The sequence below is a fragment of the Acinonyx jubatus genome, chromosome C1 (assembly GCF_027475565.1).
Source record: "Acinonyx jubatus isolate Ajub_Pintada_27869175 chromosome C1, VMU_Ajub_asm_v1.0, whole genome shotgun sequence".
Classification (NCBI taxonomy): domain Eukaryota; kingdom Metazoa; phylum Chordata; class Mammalia; order Carnivora; family Felidae; genus Acinonyx; species Acinonyx jubatus.
The window spans coordinates 91,614,147-91,630,312 of NC_069381.1; the positions used below are offsets into that span (position 1 = coordinate 91,614,147).

At 45.6% G+C, this 16,166-nt stretch overlaps 1 protein-coding gene across 4 annotated transcripts in view; it reads left to right on the forward strand.

Annotated features, from left to right (window-relative positions):
• The window catches only part of ELAPOR1 (endosome-lysosome associated apoptosis and autophagy regulator 1), a 71,992-nt gene extending 59,235 nt beyond the window's left edge, over positions 1 to 12,757 (forward strand). Inside the window, exons 12-23 of one of the 4 annotated variants that reach the window (XM_053214571.1) lie at positions 458 to 563; positions 833 to 970; positions 1,488 to 1,751; positions 3,051 to 3,224; positions 7,770 to 7,950; positions 8,256 to 8,352; positions 8,822 to 8,923; positions 10,253 to 10,379; positions 10,457 to 10,635; positions 11,157 to 11,322; positions 11,566 to 11,621; positions 12,447 to 12,757. In XM_053214571.1, coding sequence (XP_053070546.1) covers positions 458 to 563; positions 833 to 970; positions 1,488 to 1,751; positions 3,051 to 3,224; positions 7,770 to 7,950; positions 8,256 to 8,352; positions 8,822 to 8,923; positions 10,253 to 10,379; positions 10,457 to 10,635; positions 11,157 to 11,322; positions 11,566 to 11,621; positions 12,447 to 12,546 — 1,690 coding nt within the window. In that variant the 3' untranslated portion in view covers positions 12,547 to 12,757. The remainder of the gene's footprint in view (positions 1 to 457; positions 564 to 832; positions 971 to 1,487; positions 1,752 to 3,050; positions 3,225 to 7,769; positions 7,951 to 8,255; positions 8,353 to 8,821; positions 8,924 to 10,252; positions 10,380 to 10,456; positions 10,636 to 11,156; positions 11,323 to 11,565; positions 11,622 to 12,446) is intronic. The other 3 variants (XM_027058424.2, XM_027058425.2, XM_015075218.3) reach the window with 3 other exon arrangements.
• Positions 12,758 to 16,166: the final 3,409 nt, after the last annotated feature.

The following is a 16,166-nucleotide window of genomic DNA, read 5'->3' on the forward strand; positions in this document are numbered from 1 at the left end:
ATGGTGGAGCTTCTCAAACCTTAATGTGCTTATGCATCACCTAGGAATCCTGTTAGTGTGCAGATTCTGATTCAGTGGGTCTGGGGAGAGGCCTGAGGTTCTGTGCATCTAATAAGCTCGGGTTAGGGTGATGCTGCTGGTCTGGGGACCCCACTCTGCTAGTGAGGTTATATAGCATTTTACTAAGCACTCGTACAACTGGTATGCCTTTGGATCTCACCACAATGATGGAAGGTAAATAAGAAAGATATTATCACCTTCATTCTACAGATGAGAAAACTACAATTTGGCTAGGACAAGGTCACATAGCTAGGTGGCAGAATTGGGCTTAATCCATGCTGTTTCCAACATACTCAGAACTTAATCCTGTCCCCCCAGCAGACCCTTTGCTGCTGTCTGGGCTCTTCAATAAGCATTGCCTGACCTCTGGAATTGACTTTTAATTTCTGCGCCACAGACCTCCACAGTCAGTGATGGCAGACACAGAGAATAAAGAGGTGGCCAGGATCACATTTGTCTTTGAGACCATCTGTTCTGTGAACTGTGAGCTCTACTTCATGGTGGTATGTTTCCCTTTCCTTGTCTGCTATGGGGCTTCCAGGGACTATGGGGAGGGTTGCCCCCCCCTGCCCCATTGGCACATGAACATAACTGACAACCTGCTTATAGCGACTTCACAGAGGAAGGGCCTGGACTGTCCATCAGGAACTTAACAGTTTAACATGGGTCTGACCAACTGTAATGGGCCCTGGGATGGCAGCAGCATGGGCGCCCTGCCCCTCACCAGCCACCCAGCAATTGTACTGTCTTCACTTGTCTGTCTCGGGTTCAGGGTGTGAATTCTAGGACCAACACTCCTGTAGAGACATGGAAAGGTTCCAAGGGCAAACAATCCTACACCTATATCATCGAGGAGAATGCTACTATGAGCTTCACCTGGGCCTTCCAGAGGACTACTTTTCATGAGACAGTAAGCTCCTCCCCTTCCGCAGACCCCTGGCTCCCAGGAGACACCTCTGAATCAGGATGATCCCTGGCATTAGCTTAAGTATGAGTGTGAGGTTCAGAATCCAAGGGTTAGAAGAATCTTAAGGAGTCCAGCAGGGAACTGCCTACTCCAGCCCCTGAGAAGCACCCAGCCTTGTCCAAATGACTTCCAGGGAAGATGACACTCTAAGTACTAATACTTTTTTCCCCTTTCACAAGGAAAAGACCTGCTTTTTTTCATATATCATTATCTACTGCATATTTCCCCCATGGCACTTAATATTTTTATACAACATTTAGAGTGGGTTAGTCTTGGTTTAATGTGACACAAAATGTACATAAAGAGCTACTATTTAGTGAGAAAAAAAAAAAAAGGATTCTTCCAAGACTTTTCTCAAGTATTACAGGGTAAAAGAGGATTAAGTAGTAATTTGCTATTTCTAGAGAACTCAATTGCTGCTGGTGTCTCAGGCCTCTGCCCTCTTTCCTCTTGTTTCCAGGGCAGGAAGTATACCAATGACGTCGCCAAGATCTACTCCATCAATGTCACCAACGTCATGGATGGGGTGGCCTCCTACTGCCGTCCCTGTGCCCTGGAAGCCTCTGACATGGGCTCCTCCTGCACCGCTTGTCCTGCTGGCTACTACATTGATCGGGATTCAGGAACCTGCCACTCCTGCCCCCCTAACACAATCCTGAAAGCCCACCAGCCTTATGGCATCCAGGCCTGCATGCCCTGTGGTCCAGGGACCAAGAGCAACAAGGTGCCAGCAATGTGTCATGCATCCTAACCTTGGCCCTCTGGATGAACCACCTCAGAGGGTTCCAGGACCTGGGTGGGATTTTTGAGGGGCTGATACCCAAGCATTCCCTGTAGCTTACTCCCAGGTTAAGTCCTTGAGGACACCCACCCAGGCTGTGACCATGGACGGCAAATTCTTAGCTATAGACATTGGTTTTCAGGGTCTAGGCCTCAGTCAAGGACAAGTCTCATCTTCAAGAGATGGGTTAGGGAGATCTGTGACTGTCTGGTCCAGAGGGTTATTTGGAATCTCCGCAGAGACTTAAAGGAAAGGAATAGGAGCTCGGGTTCACATTCAGCCCACTTCAATCCAGACAATTGTCATGGGTATTTGCCCTGAGTCCTTTGGGAAGGCAACCCGCCTTTGCTGGGACATGCAGTTAATTGGCATTGCTCTCTTTTATCCTAGAGATTTCTTCTAAAGTAGAAAAGCAGTGCTGTTGCCCCATGTACTTTCTAAAGCTAAGAAAGTTCTGTGACAGAAAGCTCTTAGGTGTTCATTAATGCTTTTAAATTAATTTGTATTTTATTGAGCACAACCACACAAACACACAAACATCTGTAAGGCATTGTTTATGCAGCCCATGAATGCTGCTCAGTTTAGCTGTGCAGTAAAAAGCCACAATTCTGCAGATCCCAGACAACCTCTTTTGGGCACCCTAGACTTTTGCCACTAACTTCCTCCCCTGGGGCTCCCTCTGCCCTTGTGGGAGGGAGTGGCAGTTGCATGTGGCTGCTGCTGAACGGGGACCCTAAAACAGAGCAAGGCAGGGGGTGGTTATGGGAAATAAGTCCACTTTTGAAGCTCAGTGTCCTGCAGAGAACCTGGGAGAGAGGAGGCAGGGTTCAGTGAGTTTTAAATGGGGAGGGAGCAAGGCTTGTATTTCCTCCTCTGCCATCTTGAACACCCTTCTTCCAGTTAGCAATTCTTGTCTTCTGCTTAAAAGCAAGATGGGCTACCTTGTGTATTGAGAGAGTTCTATATCCAGGCTGAGGGACAAGGCTATAAAAATCTGACCGAATTCCTTACTGGAAAACAGTAGATTTGCGTTTGTACATCATATATGTGCTAATAATTGAACTGTGAGATGCACATGACCCCCACTAGCCCATTTGCCTCGTTTTAATGTCCACTCAATCTGTATGTCCGCTTCTTTCACCCCTGGGCTGGACCAGGCTGGGGACGATAGCCACCCCTCTCCACTACAGTCTCCTCCAAGTGCTGCCCACGCAGCGGGCCTGACGGACCCTTTCCCCTCAGATCCACTCTCTGTGCTACAATGACTGCACCTTCTCGATCAGCACTCCGACCAGGGTTTTGGACTACAACTTCCTGGCTTTGGCAAAAACCGTCTCTCTGGCTGGAGGGCCAAGCTTCACTTCCAAAGGGCTGAAATACTTCCATCACTTTACCCTCAGTCTGTGTGGAAACCAGGTAAGGTGTACGCGAGCTGATGGCATCATATTGAAAGAGGACACCAGTGGGTCAGAGCCAGAGATGACACAGGAGCAAAGCCAAAAAAAAAAAAAAAAAAAAAGGCATCAGGCGGTTTAGGAAACTGAAAGGTTTCTAAGTGATTATTATTCTCCCTCAGGACCTTTTCCTATAAAATCAGATGTTTGGTTTATAAACATTTAGGAAAATAAAGGTGTTCAAGATAAGATGTTCGCTTACTCCTACCTGACTTTTATTCTTTCAAAATGAGTATGTAAAAACAATGCAGAAGGAAGATTCTGTTCCCTTTAAAAAGCAGTCTTCACTAATCATGGAACTTGTTATTTGTTTTCTTCCCCCCCCCCCTTTTTTAAATTTAAATTTTAGTTAGTTAACATACAGTGCAACATTGATTTCAGGAGTAGAATTCAGTGATTCATCACTTACATACAACACCCAGTGCTCATCACAAGTGCCCTCCTTAGTACCCATCACCCATCTGGCCCATCCCCCACCTACCTCCAGCTGTCAACCCATAGTTTGTTCTCTATCATTTAAAATATCCCTTACAGGGGCGCCTGGGTGGCTCAGTCCGTTGAGCATCCAGTTTCGGCTCAGGTCATGATCTCACGGTTTGTGAGTTTGAGCCCCTGTCAGGCTCTGTGCTGACAGCTTGGAGCATGGAGCCTGGAGCCTACTTCAGATTTTGTGTCTCTGTGTCTCTCTACCCTTCCCCCACTTGTGCTCTGTCTGTCTCTGTCAAAAGTAAATAAAATGTAAAAAAAAATTTTTTTTAAATCCCTTATGGTTTGTTTCCCTCTCTTCTCTTCCCTCCCCTTCCCATACGTTCATCTGTTTTGTTTCTTAAATTCCATCATATGGTGAAATCATATGGTATTAGTCTTTCTCTGATTGACTTATTTTGCTTAGCATGATACATTCTAGCTCCATCCACATCACTGCAAATGGCAAGATTTCATTCTTTTTGATGGCTGAGTAATATTCCATTGTATATATACCACATTTTTATGCATTTGTCAATCGATGGACATTTGGGTTCTCTCCACAGTTTGGCTATTGTTGATAATGCTGCTAAATTGTCAATAGTTTGAATCTGTATTTTTGTATCCTTTGGATAAATACCTAACAGTGCAATTGCTGGGTCATAGGATAGTTCTATTTTTAGTTTCTTGAGGAACCTCCATACTATTCTCCAGAGTGGCTGCGCCAGTTTGCATTCCCACTAACAGTGCCAGAGGCTTCCCTGTTATTTGTTTTCTAAAGGCTGGATAGGGGCGCCTGGGTGGCACAGTCAGTTAAGCGTCCGACTTCAGCCAGGTCACGATCTCGCGGTCCGTGAGTTCGAGCCCCGTGTCAGGCTCTGGGCTGATGGCTCAGAGCCTGGAGCCTGTTTCCGATTCTGTGTCTCCCTCTCTCTCTGCCCCTCCCCCGTTCATGCTCTGTCTCTCTCTGTCCCAAAAAAAATAAAATAAACGTTGAAAAAAAAAATTTAAAGGCTGGATAAAATAAACTGTTTGTAGTTCATCCCTGTGAACCTTTGCTGACAGTATAAAAGAAAGTAATGTGAAAGGCTTTACAGGATATTAAAAGAATGTTATGTTCAGCCATTTCATGCTGCTGCAAATATTTTGGATCAAAAATTCAAAGGCAGAAATTAAAGGGCAATCACACCACTACTGCACTTAACTAAATCACAAACAAGGCAGGATTCATAGCTGGAGAGTTATTAGTTTCAAATGTTACAAAATAAAGAGCATCTTGAGCCTTTAGTCTGTGACCCTGTGAGCAGTGAGGCCTTTACACAGCACAGCTTTTACCACCTTCTGTAGCGTGCAAAAAAAATTTGACTTGTGTTTATGTAGACAACAGGCCAAGAAATAAACTAATCAATATTCTATGGCAATTATGTCTTAATAAAAGGAAGGAAGGAAGGAAGGAAGGAAGGAAGGAAGGAAGGAAGGAAGGGGGGAAGGAAGGAAGGAAGGAAGGAAGGAAGGAAGGAAGGAAGGAAGGAAGGAAAGAACTAATCTATGGAAAGTTCGAGATACATGCCTCTATCTTGTCTTTCAAAGTCTTTGAAGAAGTTAAAATGAAGCTTCCACAGTGAGTTAGTGATAACTCAGGAATTGAGACTGATTAAAGGAAGACCATGTAGTAAAAGTTTCATTCAGTGAGCTGGAAGGGCGATGAAGATGTGGAGTTTGGAAAGATTGCCTTCTTTTCTTTGCTCCTTTTATCTTTTCAGAAATGCTTACTGTGTACTGTCACACGACAGACTGGCACTTCAAAGACAAAATAACTCTTTGTTTTACCATAAGGTACAGATTTCTTTCTGTTCTCATGTTCCTTATTTCTTACACTCTAAAAAATAAGCTAAGAACCACCAGATTTAGCAACTGACATTGCTTCATTTTTAACAAAACTTAGAATATTGAAAATCCTACATTGTAAATGCTTAATACACTTACATTTTTAAAAATTTTATTAAGTTCTATTTATTTTAATTTTTTAATGTTTATTTATTTTGAGAGAGAGAGAGAGAGGCAGAGAGGCACAGAGACAGAGAGACAGAGTGCAAGCAGGGGAGGGGCAGAGAGGGAGGCAGACACAGAATGTGAAGCAGGCTCCAGGCTCTGAGCTGTCAGCACAGAGCCCAATGCGGCGCTTGATCTCACAAACCGTGAGATCATGACCTGAGCCAAAGTTGGATACTCAACCGACCGAGCCACCCAGGCGCCCCAGAAAAAATTTTATTAAGTTTAAAATTTTAATCCTGGTATAGTTAAAATACAGTGTTATATTAGTGTCAGGTATATAATACAGTGATTCAACACTTCCATATATCACCCTGTGCTCATCGTGATAAGTGTGCTCCTTAATCCCCATCACCTATTTACCCCATCCCCCCACCCACCTCCTCTCTGATAAAACACCAGTTTGTTCTCTATAGTTAAGAGTCTGTTTCTTGGTTTGCCTCTCTCTCTCTTTTTCCCCTCTTTGTTCATTTCCTTTGTTTCTTAAATTCCACATGAGTGAAATCATGGCTATTCATCTTTCTCTGTCTGACTTATTTCATTTAGCATTATACTCTCTAGCTCCAACCATGTTGTGGCAAAAGGCAAAATTTCATTCTTTTTTATGGCCAAACAATATTCCATTGTATGTATATACCACATCTTCTTTATCCATTAATATATCGATGGACACTTGGGCTGCTTCAATAATTTGGCTATTGTAAATCATGCTGCAATAAACTTAGGGGTGCAGGGGCACCTGGGTTGCTCAGTCAGTTTAGTATCCAACTCTTGATTTTGGCTCAAGTCATGATCTCACAGTCGTGAGATCGAGCCCCACATTGGGCTCCATGCTGGGCGTGGAGCCTCCTTAGGATATTCTCTCAGTCTCTCTGTCTCTCTCTCTCTCTCTCTCTCTGTCTCTCTCTCTCTCCCCCCCTTCCTCTGCTGCTCCCCAACTCAAGCTCTCATTGTCTCTCTCTCAAAATAAATATAATTTAAAAAAAAATATTGAAAAGATGATTTTAATTTTTTTAAATGTTTATTTTTGAGAGAGAGAGAGTGTGAGCAGGGGAGGGGCAGAGAGAGAGAGGGTGACACAAAATCTGAAACAGCCTCCAGGCTCTGAGCTGTCAGCACAGAGCCCAATGCGGGACTCGAACCCATGAACTGTTAGATCATGAGCTGAGCCAAAGTCAGATGCTTAACCGACTGAGCCACCCAGGCGCCCCACAAATGATTTTATATTATCAGACAAGTTATATATTGATATTCCACAAATTTAACATTTTTTCAAGAACAATATCTCAGTATTTCCTCTACTATAAAATCTCCAGGAGGAAGGAGTCTTATGCCTACCATCTTCCAGAGTTCTCTACAGTGAGAGTTGTTATGGCATGTTTATTTCTTGGCATGTTCTCTATATAAACACAAACTTTCTTCTCTTGATACATTTTTAAAAATGGAGTAGGTTCTAATTATTTCCCAGATGTCCTACCTCAAGGCAGGAAGGCAGTTACTTATGGGGTCTGTTTCAACTGCTGGGAATCTCTGTCTGGAAAGTGCTCCCAAGACAAACACAGTGGAATCAGAGCACTAAGGGAGACACAGAGAGGGAATGTTCAAAAATTTCAGGAAACCAGTCATATATTTCAGCAGCTATCTAGAAAACTGGCCAGGGGAAGGTGGGCTGGTAGATTAGAGCTCCAGATTGTTTGCCACCATCACGACACCACTTATACAAGGTTCCCACGTGATTGCAAGGAAACAAAAAGGCTTGCGACCCCTGGGCCAGGCTTCCAGAAACTAGGACACCTAGGCCTTATTTTTAGCATTAAAAAAAAAAAAAAAAGTCTGTTTTATAATTAGATCTGGGATGAATCATTCCACTGCAACATACCATCGGAAGGCTGAAATTTCAGATGTGAAAAAGCTGTGCCCTCCTTCCTTTTGGGAGTTCTATGACCATTCACCGCTCCCCACTTCATCCTCTCTGTGTCTGCCAACCCAGGGTAAGAAAATGTCCGTGTGTGCCGACAATGTCACTGACCTCCGGATTCCTGAGGGTGAGTCGGGTTTCTCCAAATCCATCACCGCCTACATCTGCCAGGCGGTCATCATCCCCCCGGAGGTGACAGGCTACAAGGCTGGAGTGTCCTCACAGCCTGTCAGCCTGGCTGACCGACTTATCGGTGAGTAAATCAGCCGCTGCAGCCTGTTTGGGCTTGTATATGTGTAAGAGAAAGTGAAGCTACCAGGCTCTGAGGTGAAAAGGCCCCAGATGAGGGACCCAACCTCCTGACCTTTGTTTTCCATTCCATCCTGGGATGCCACGTGCCCCCTGGGGCTTCTGACAAACCTTGGTTCACCCTTTCATGAGCCACTCTGGGGTGTGATGAGATGGAGGAAGGTTGGATGTTGACAGGTATTGAAAGAATTGAAGTGGTTGCCGGCTCATGCTACTAGTGACAACTAATTAGGAGCTCTAATTTGGCAGGGGTGACAACAGATATGACTCTGGATGGAATCACCTCCCCAGCCGAACTTTTCCACCCGGAGTCCTTGGGAATACCGGACGTGATCTTCTTTTATAGGTGACGATGAGAGACCAGTCTGTACAAGGGAAACCTAGGCCCCTCCACAATTTCTGGTGCATCCCTCTCTCCAGCCACCTACTTATCAAGCCAGAACATACCCGATGTCTAGCAGAACCACCCAGCAGTGACAGCTACAGGCTGGGAGTCCACTGATTCCCAGCTTCTGGGGTATTACTGGGGCAGATGTGCCCTGGAGGCAGGGAGAAATACGGGATTATCTGTGGCTGACTTCCCTTCCTGACTTAGGAGACTCCGGTGTTATGGATATGCTAACCTTTCCTGGACCAGTGCCTTTCCCCTTGACCACATCTCCCCGATCCCCACTCTCTCACTGTATAACCCCAGGCCTGTGCACTCCCAAGTCCTGACTTCCCCAGCAAGGAAACTGTTCCATGTTGACGTCAACGACTCTCCAATGGCACAGGTGAGTGATTCGTTCCCCTATGGGGGTTGGCTTTCTCTGCAGGTCCAGTGATGTGACCCAGTCCTGCAGTTCTGGGAGATCAGCCACCGTCCGTGTCAGATGCAGTCCACTGAAACCCGCCCCTGGAAGTCTGTCGCTGCCTAGGTAAAGGGGTGTAACAAAAGGTCTCCCTTCTTTGGACTCATTTCATCCCAAGAGCCAAAGAGAAAACAGTCTGAGAGCCATTCATTGGCTCTTGGGGACACAGTCATGGCTCCAAATTCTCGATCTTCAGATGTTAAGAATGGGGCAGAAGGATGAGTCAAAGCGACTCTCGCATTCCCATACCATTATGGGGACAGCGGCATAGCCAAGTGATTATTTGATTCATCTCCTCCCCTTACTAGCTATGTTATTGTGCATACATTTCTTATCTTCTCTGGGCCTCTTTTTCCTTATCTGTAAAATGAGGGTAATAATAAGTCCCCTCAGGGGGTGGTTGTGAACTTGTGGACTTCTCATGGTGTCTGGCATATGTACTCACTATTATTAGGATGAGTAACGGTTTAAGGAATCCTAAGAATCTCTCCACAAATAAAAGACCCAATTCTGAGTTTAATAGCTGAGTGCATTAAATCGAGAATTCTGGAACCAGTTTGATGACTGCACCCCTCCCCCACCTCCTTTTTTTGCCCCACCTAACCCCAACTAACATTTGGAGGGGCACTGGTGTCTTCTGTGTGTGTGTATTTTTTTATTTTTATTTTTTAGTGTTTGTTTATTTTTGAGAGAGAGACAGAGTTCGAGTTGGGGAGGGGTAGAGAGAGGGAAACACAGAATCTGAAGCAGGCTCCAGGCTCTGAGCTGTCAGCACAGAGCCCAATGCAGGGCTCAAACCCACAAACTGCCAAGATCACGACCTGAGCTGAAGTTGGATGCTCAACTGACTGAGCCACCCAGGCAGAGGGGCACTAGTGTCTTGAGGAACATGGTTTGGGAAATGTTGCTCCTAAATAAGAGCCACTCAGGGAGACGGGGAACAAAGCAAGATATTTGGACTCCGCAGTGGTGTCAAAATGTTAAGACCGCTTTTCTTGTTGTAAACATCACAGTAAAGTACATAACAGCTACCCATGACCCGAAGTCTATTCCTGAAACCCACCCCCCAGGTAGCTGCATCAGAGTGGCTTTTTGCAAAATGTCACAAGTCCACGGAGAGAACAGGAGCCTCTGAAGTGTTGGTTGGAGTAGCCATGCTAGAGCTCAGACACCTGGCATTAGCTGTGATAATGTCAGCAAAACAAACGGGCAGAGAGTAGAGAGCCCGGTGGAGGGTGGGAGATCAGAGAGCAAGACCTGTGTTAAGGACTAGTTGGAAGGGTCCTGGTGGGGTTCACAGTTTGGCAAGGAGAGGATGGATCAGGCAAGCTATGAGATGACAGGACTCCCACCACACAGCCAGTGAGCGCTCAAGTCTCTTTTCTGCTTTGTCAGCACATGCTCCGATGGGACCTGTGATGGCTGTAACTTCCACTTCCTGTGGGAAAGTGTGGCTGCTTGTCCGCTCTGCTCCCCTGCTGACTACCACGCTATTGTCAGCAGCTGCGTGGCTGGGATCCAGGTGGGTTTCTCTCCTTGGGGATGTCCCATGAGAGAAGGGAATGTGACCTCTAAGTTTCTTGTTTTCCTCCCCAACAGAAGACTACCTATGTGTGGCGAGAACCAAAGCTATGCGCGGGTGGCATCTCCCTGCCTGAGCAGAGAGTCACCATCTGCAAAACAATCGATTTCTGGCTGAAAGTGGGCATCTCTGCTGGCACCTGTACTGCCATCCTCCTCACCGTCTTGACCTGTTACTTTTGGAAAAAGAATCAAAAGTACATGATGGGGTATTGGAGTTTGGGGATGGACAGGGTTGGATCTTTGAAGTGGGAGGAGAACATCTCAGGGTTAAATTCATGGGGCTGTCCTCTGGAGTTGGCCACAGACGCTGTGACTCTGGCCAGAGACTGGTTGAGCCACTCATCCAACATATGTATTGGTTATCCTGACTCCTGAACACGGACAGTATCACACGGCAGTCTATAAATGGCTATTAGATGCTCAAAAGAAAAGCAAAGAGTATCCTAAATCTGTTGTTATTATTAACAATTAAAATAATAAATTTACGATTCCAATATTTCTATTAAGCTTTGGGAACACAGAAACAGCCAGACTTAAGGAAAAAAGATCACTGAACTGGAAATCAAGATTCCTTAGCTATATGCCCAGCCCTCACACCATTTTGCTGTTTCAGATTCCTTATCTATGGTTACCTGTTTATAGCCCAGCCTCTCTCTCTCCTCCCTCCCTTATTCCACATTTTGTTGTCTTATCTTTCCCATCCCCTGTCTCATAGACTGGAGTACAAGTACTCCAAGCTGGTGATGAATGCCACCCTCAAGGACTGCGACCTGCCAGCAGCCGACAGTTGTGCCATCATGGAAGGCGAGGATGTGGAGGATGACCTCATTTTTACCAGCAAGAAGTCACTCTTTGGAAAGATCAGATCGTTTACCTCCAAGGTAGGGAGGCTCGTCAGTGCACTGAGGTCAGCCTGGAGGGCTGGAGAAGACACCAGTCCTAGGACACTGAATGGTCCCACACTGTTCAGGGATCACTACTCTGCTCCCCACCCTCCCTACTGTTCTGTCCCTTCACCCTCAAAATCCTGGCTTCTGCCTTCTGTGTTTCCACACCTTTATTATTTCCCATGGGGTCCAAGCCTGCTCTTGACCAGGCTCCTTCTCTCCCAACATGCACTCCAGTTGATGAACTGTTTGGGCCTTTTAACTTCCAGAAGGAGTATTGAACCATCTACGTTGTAAGAATCATTTCCCCCCACCCCCACCCCTTTTTTATTTTTGAGGGTGGGGAAGAAGTGGTCTCTAGAATCAACTTCTGATAGAAGCGAGGCTCTCCTTTGACCAGTGGAGGGTGCTGTCCCCTTATGTCTGGACCTGGTCCTTTGGGAGCTGAGTCAACAGCTAAGTCTAGGCTGCTCACCACTGAGCATTGTGGAGCTGGGAGAGTTGGCTCTGTCCGTGTGGCTGGGTGAGCGAGTTTGAAGCTCATAAATGCAACACCCACAACCCTGTCGCTGGGTGTGGGGCCAGCAGAGAGCATCCAAGCAACTCCTCCAGGGCCACAGCCCTCTGCAGCCCCACTCTGCCAGAACGCACACCTCACTGCTGCCCTGAACCAGTTCATCAAACAGGTGTGGGTGGGGAGGGTGGTAAGAAGAGAGGAGAGGACTGGAAGGTTGGTGAGGGAAGGAGGGTGGGTAGGTGTTTAGATTGTAGAATCTCATTCCCTTTGTACTGACCTATCAGGGTGACTCCCTTGGCCTTTTTAAAAATCGTGTGTGTGTGTGTGTGTGTGTGTGTGTGTGTGTGTGTGTTTAACCAACAGGAGAACAATTTACCCTGGGACCCCTGAGTCTTTCTGGGCTTTTAGAATTCAGCAAAGATGCAAAGCAGGGGGTTTTAAAGATTTTTCTCATCCTCTGACTGACTGAAAGGACCAAGAAGAATAGAGGGAATCTTATATCTGTTTCCACAAAGCCGCTGGAAACAGGAATTCCATAAGGGTTCCTTCTGTCACCTCTTTTCCCTTTCTCTCCTTTGTTCGGCAAACTTGCCCCCTGCAGCAGCCAGCTCCTGTCACCATCTCTCTTTCAGAGGACTCCTGATGGATTTGACTCCGTGCCACTGAAGACATCCTCAGGAGGCCCAGACATGGACCTGTGAGAGGCACCGCCCTGCCTCCCCTGCCTCCTCACCTTGGCACATCACCTTGCAAGCCTGTGGCGATTTGGGTGCCAGCTTCCTGCTGGAAATCTCTTCATTGTGGCCTTATCAGAAGAAGTTTGAATTTCAGATATCTGTTTTTTTATAGAGTACCCAAACCCTCCTTTCTGCTTGCCTCAAACCTGTCAAATACACCCACACTTTGTTTGTATATTACTCCCTTGCTTGCATCTTGTTTCCCAAAATGGTCCAGCCTTGCCAGAGCCATGGCTTCGTCTGCTCATAATTCTTATAGCACTGGAATGAAAAGTTTTCTTTCTTCTTAAGTATAGAAACAACTTCCTCTGTCCTCTTATTGAAGGGCAGAAGCAGCTGAGAGTTTTTCTGATGATATGCCCTCAGCTCCTGATCTCTTTAGGAGAGAGGCTGGGTGAGGAAGGTGTGGGCATTCCCTCCTGGACCCGCGTGGTGGCCTGGATTCACTGCTCCTGGATAACCAACTCAAACTGAGTTTCATGGATAGGCTGAGGGCAAGGTGAGTAAGGCCTGGGGAAGAAAAGGCTCAATAAGCACAAAGAGAGGCAACCAGGAAAGTTTTGTTTTGTTTTGTTTTGTTTTGTTTTTTAAACTAGGTACTTCAACTCCCTTTCCTAAGTAAGTCATAAATATTCTCATAGGAGCCAAAGGAAAAAGTGCACCAAGAAAATGCCCAAGCCCTGGTGGATCTATTCTCCCCCCACCCCCCCCCCTTTTTTTTTAACATCCCACCATCTCCCTGTGACACTAAAGAGAAAAGGTAAGCCCCAGACACAGATGTTTTAGCTTTATTCTCTGCTTGCTTTTACCCACAGAGATGACAAACCCTACCAGTAAGGAAAATTTCCTGTCCTTGAGGGCCCCATTCCTAGAGGCTTGAGCCATATCATGGAACTGGAGTATCTTATGTTGAAAGAACACAAGGAGGCCAAGGTTTTGATGGGGCCATACCAGGGGATGGAGCCCACAATGGGATGAACCTGAGGTGGCCAGGATGTCTGCCTCTAAGCTTAACTCACTCATCTGCTCAGCTACCAAATAAACATTTTCTAGGTGGGCCAAAAGAGGAATTGACTCCCAACCCCTACTACAACCACAGAACCAGATCAGTCTTCAAGGAGGAAAGACTAGGGGGAGTTGAACAAGATGTGTAGCAAACTGGAACACCTCACACTTTCAAGTCTCTATCCTTCTCTTTCTCCTGTTCTCATTTCCTATGTGTGCTAAAAAACTAAAAAGACTTCCCAATTTCTGGCAGCATCCCTTTTGAAAGGTGAGTAAAGTGAGTGTCCTCTGTGCCCCTTTTCTCTACTTTTGCACCAAGTATAATCGATGGACTTCCAGTGACTACAATGGCAAAACCAGTGCAAAGCTTAAATTCTGGTTTCCTTTCTAACACTGGCAATTCTCCCTCCCTATCAGGCTAACACGACCATCCCTCGGTCAAGGGCCCAGTTACCCATGCTTGTATGTATCTTCTTTTTTGGGTGGCCGCTTGGTGCCCAGAGGGTAGGCAGAGAAGGGGGTTGGCATTTCTAAGTGGTTTGTCTGCCATAAAAATGGTTTGCTGATCTGGTTAGCCACTGCTGCCCTGGCAGTGGTTTTATAAAAGGGTCAGTGAGAACCAGGCCCTGCTGTCACTTCTGGTCATCAGTAGCACTGCTGAAGGCAGGTAGTCCCTTTGGTTCAATAAACCTAGAAACCTTTTTGGGGGGGGGGGGTGTCCTCCTCTTAAGGGAGTCAGGTTCTCCCTTAAGAGGAGCAGCAATGTTGGAATTTCTTCCAACAGATGCAAACACCTAGCTCCTGAACTCCAGCCTCAAGTTTTCTGTAGCCTCAGTTAACACCCTGGACACCTGCTTCCCCACCGAATAACCTTCTTTTGTGACAAGAGCCATACAAGGTCCTTAGGCACCTTCGAAGCAGTAGGAAAAAGTATATATCCTGTTGACTTCTTTATTCTGACATCTTGAAACTGAGTGCCCACAGAGCAACCTCAAATTCCACTGATTCAATGTTGTTATAATGCTTTAAGCATCTCATTTTTACTATTGTTTAGTGTACCAACTTCCCTGTGTCCTGCCAGGGAGCTCCTCAGTTACGATATCAGGGTCACCTGTGACTTAGACATATTAGATGTTTTTTAATAGCCCTATTATGATATCATTCACAAACCATACAATTGGGTCATCGAAAATATAAAACTCCGTGGATTTCGGTATATTCACAGAATTGTGCAGCCATCACCATAATGAATTTTAGAAGAGACACATGTTAGATTTTATATGGGAAGAGCATTTAGCTCTTAAACAAAGGCAATAGTGGTTTGCTACTGGGGGAGGAAGTGTGGGCTCTGGAGACAAAATACTTAAATACCATTTGGTTACCTAGAGTTCTAGAAGACACAAGTAATTCTCATCACGTAGGCATCACCTGATTCGGCTGGGAAAACAAACATTGTGGTGTGTTCAAGGACTGGGAGATTTCTTATGCCAATACAACTTTTTTTTTTTTTGTCTGACTCTACATTAAAGATAAGACTGACTATATTTATACAACAGAGACTTTGTAACGGATTTTTCAGCTTTGTGAAACCAAATTTTTGTCTCATCAGGACTGCTTGGATTTCCTTTTTATTCTGTATTCCAAGAGTTTATAGTTTGTTAGGGGATGGCTATTGCATGTCATATTTTTTCCTTTCCTTTTTCTTTTTTTTTTTTTTTTGTGAAATAAAAACATATGTTTCAAGTTGTTTTTCCTCTAACATGGGTTGGGTGGCCAGATGGGTGAGTGAGAAATGGAAGTGTTCTTGAAGCTTAAACTGAAGATGAGGAGAGGCGCCTGGGTGGCTCAGTTGGTTAAGCATCTGACTTTGGCTCAGGTCATGATCTCACGATTCATGGGTTCGAGCCCCACGTCAGGCTGTGTGCCGACAGCTCAGAGCCTGGAGCCTGCTTCGGATTCCATGTCTACTCCTCTCTCTCTGACCCTCCCCTGCTCACACACTCTCTCTCTTAAAAAATAAATTAAATAAATAAACAAACAAACTGAAGATGAGGATGATTCTGGAACCCTGCAGTGACAGAAATGAGCATGCTTCAGAACAATAGGGACCTATCCTAGAAAGGCTCTCACCACCTGTTCAGGAATCAGCAACCAAAGCCTGTTTCCACAGTAATAAAACGCATCTAATGATGCCTTCACTCCCCAAATTGGGTGAGGATCAAAGGGAGAACACGTAAAACACTTAGCATGTCCCCTCCCTTCCTTTCCAGTTCAGTTTTCTCTCTGGTGACACTGAGGCCAGTCACAGAACAACATATGTATGAAGACAAAATTCGTTGCTTTGGGTGTGGCATGGATTCTTACAGAGCAGATACGGACAAAATCCTAGAAGACATCAGGACCTACCATTTCCAGTAGTAGCTGGATTTTCCTGCTTTAGTGCTTTCCTTCACTCTAGTTGAGGGCACTTAACCCCCCAAAAAGATTTCCCTCAGCTGGTACTTTCCGTCAGACTGAGTTGTACCTGGTTGTACTGATGGTTAAATATTTAAATATCACCCCTGCTTATAAGCATAAAG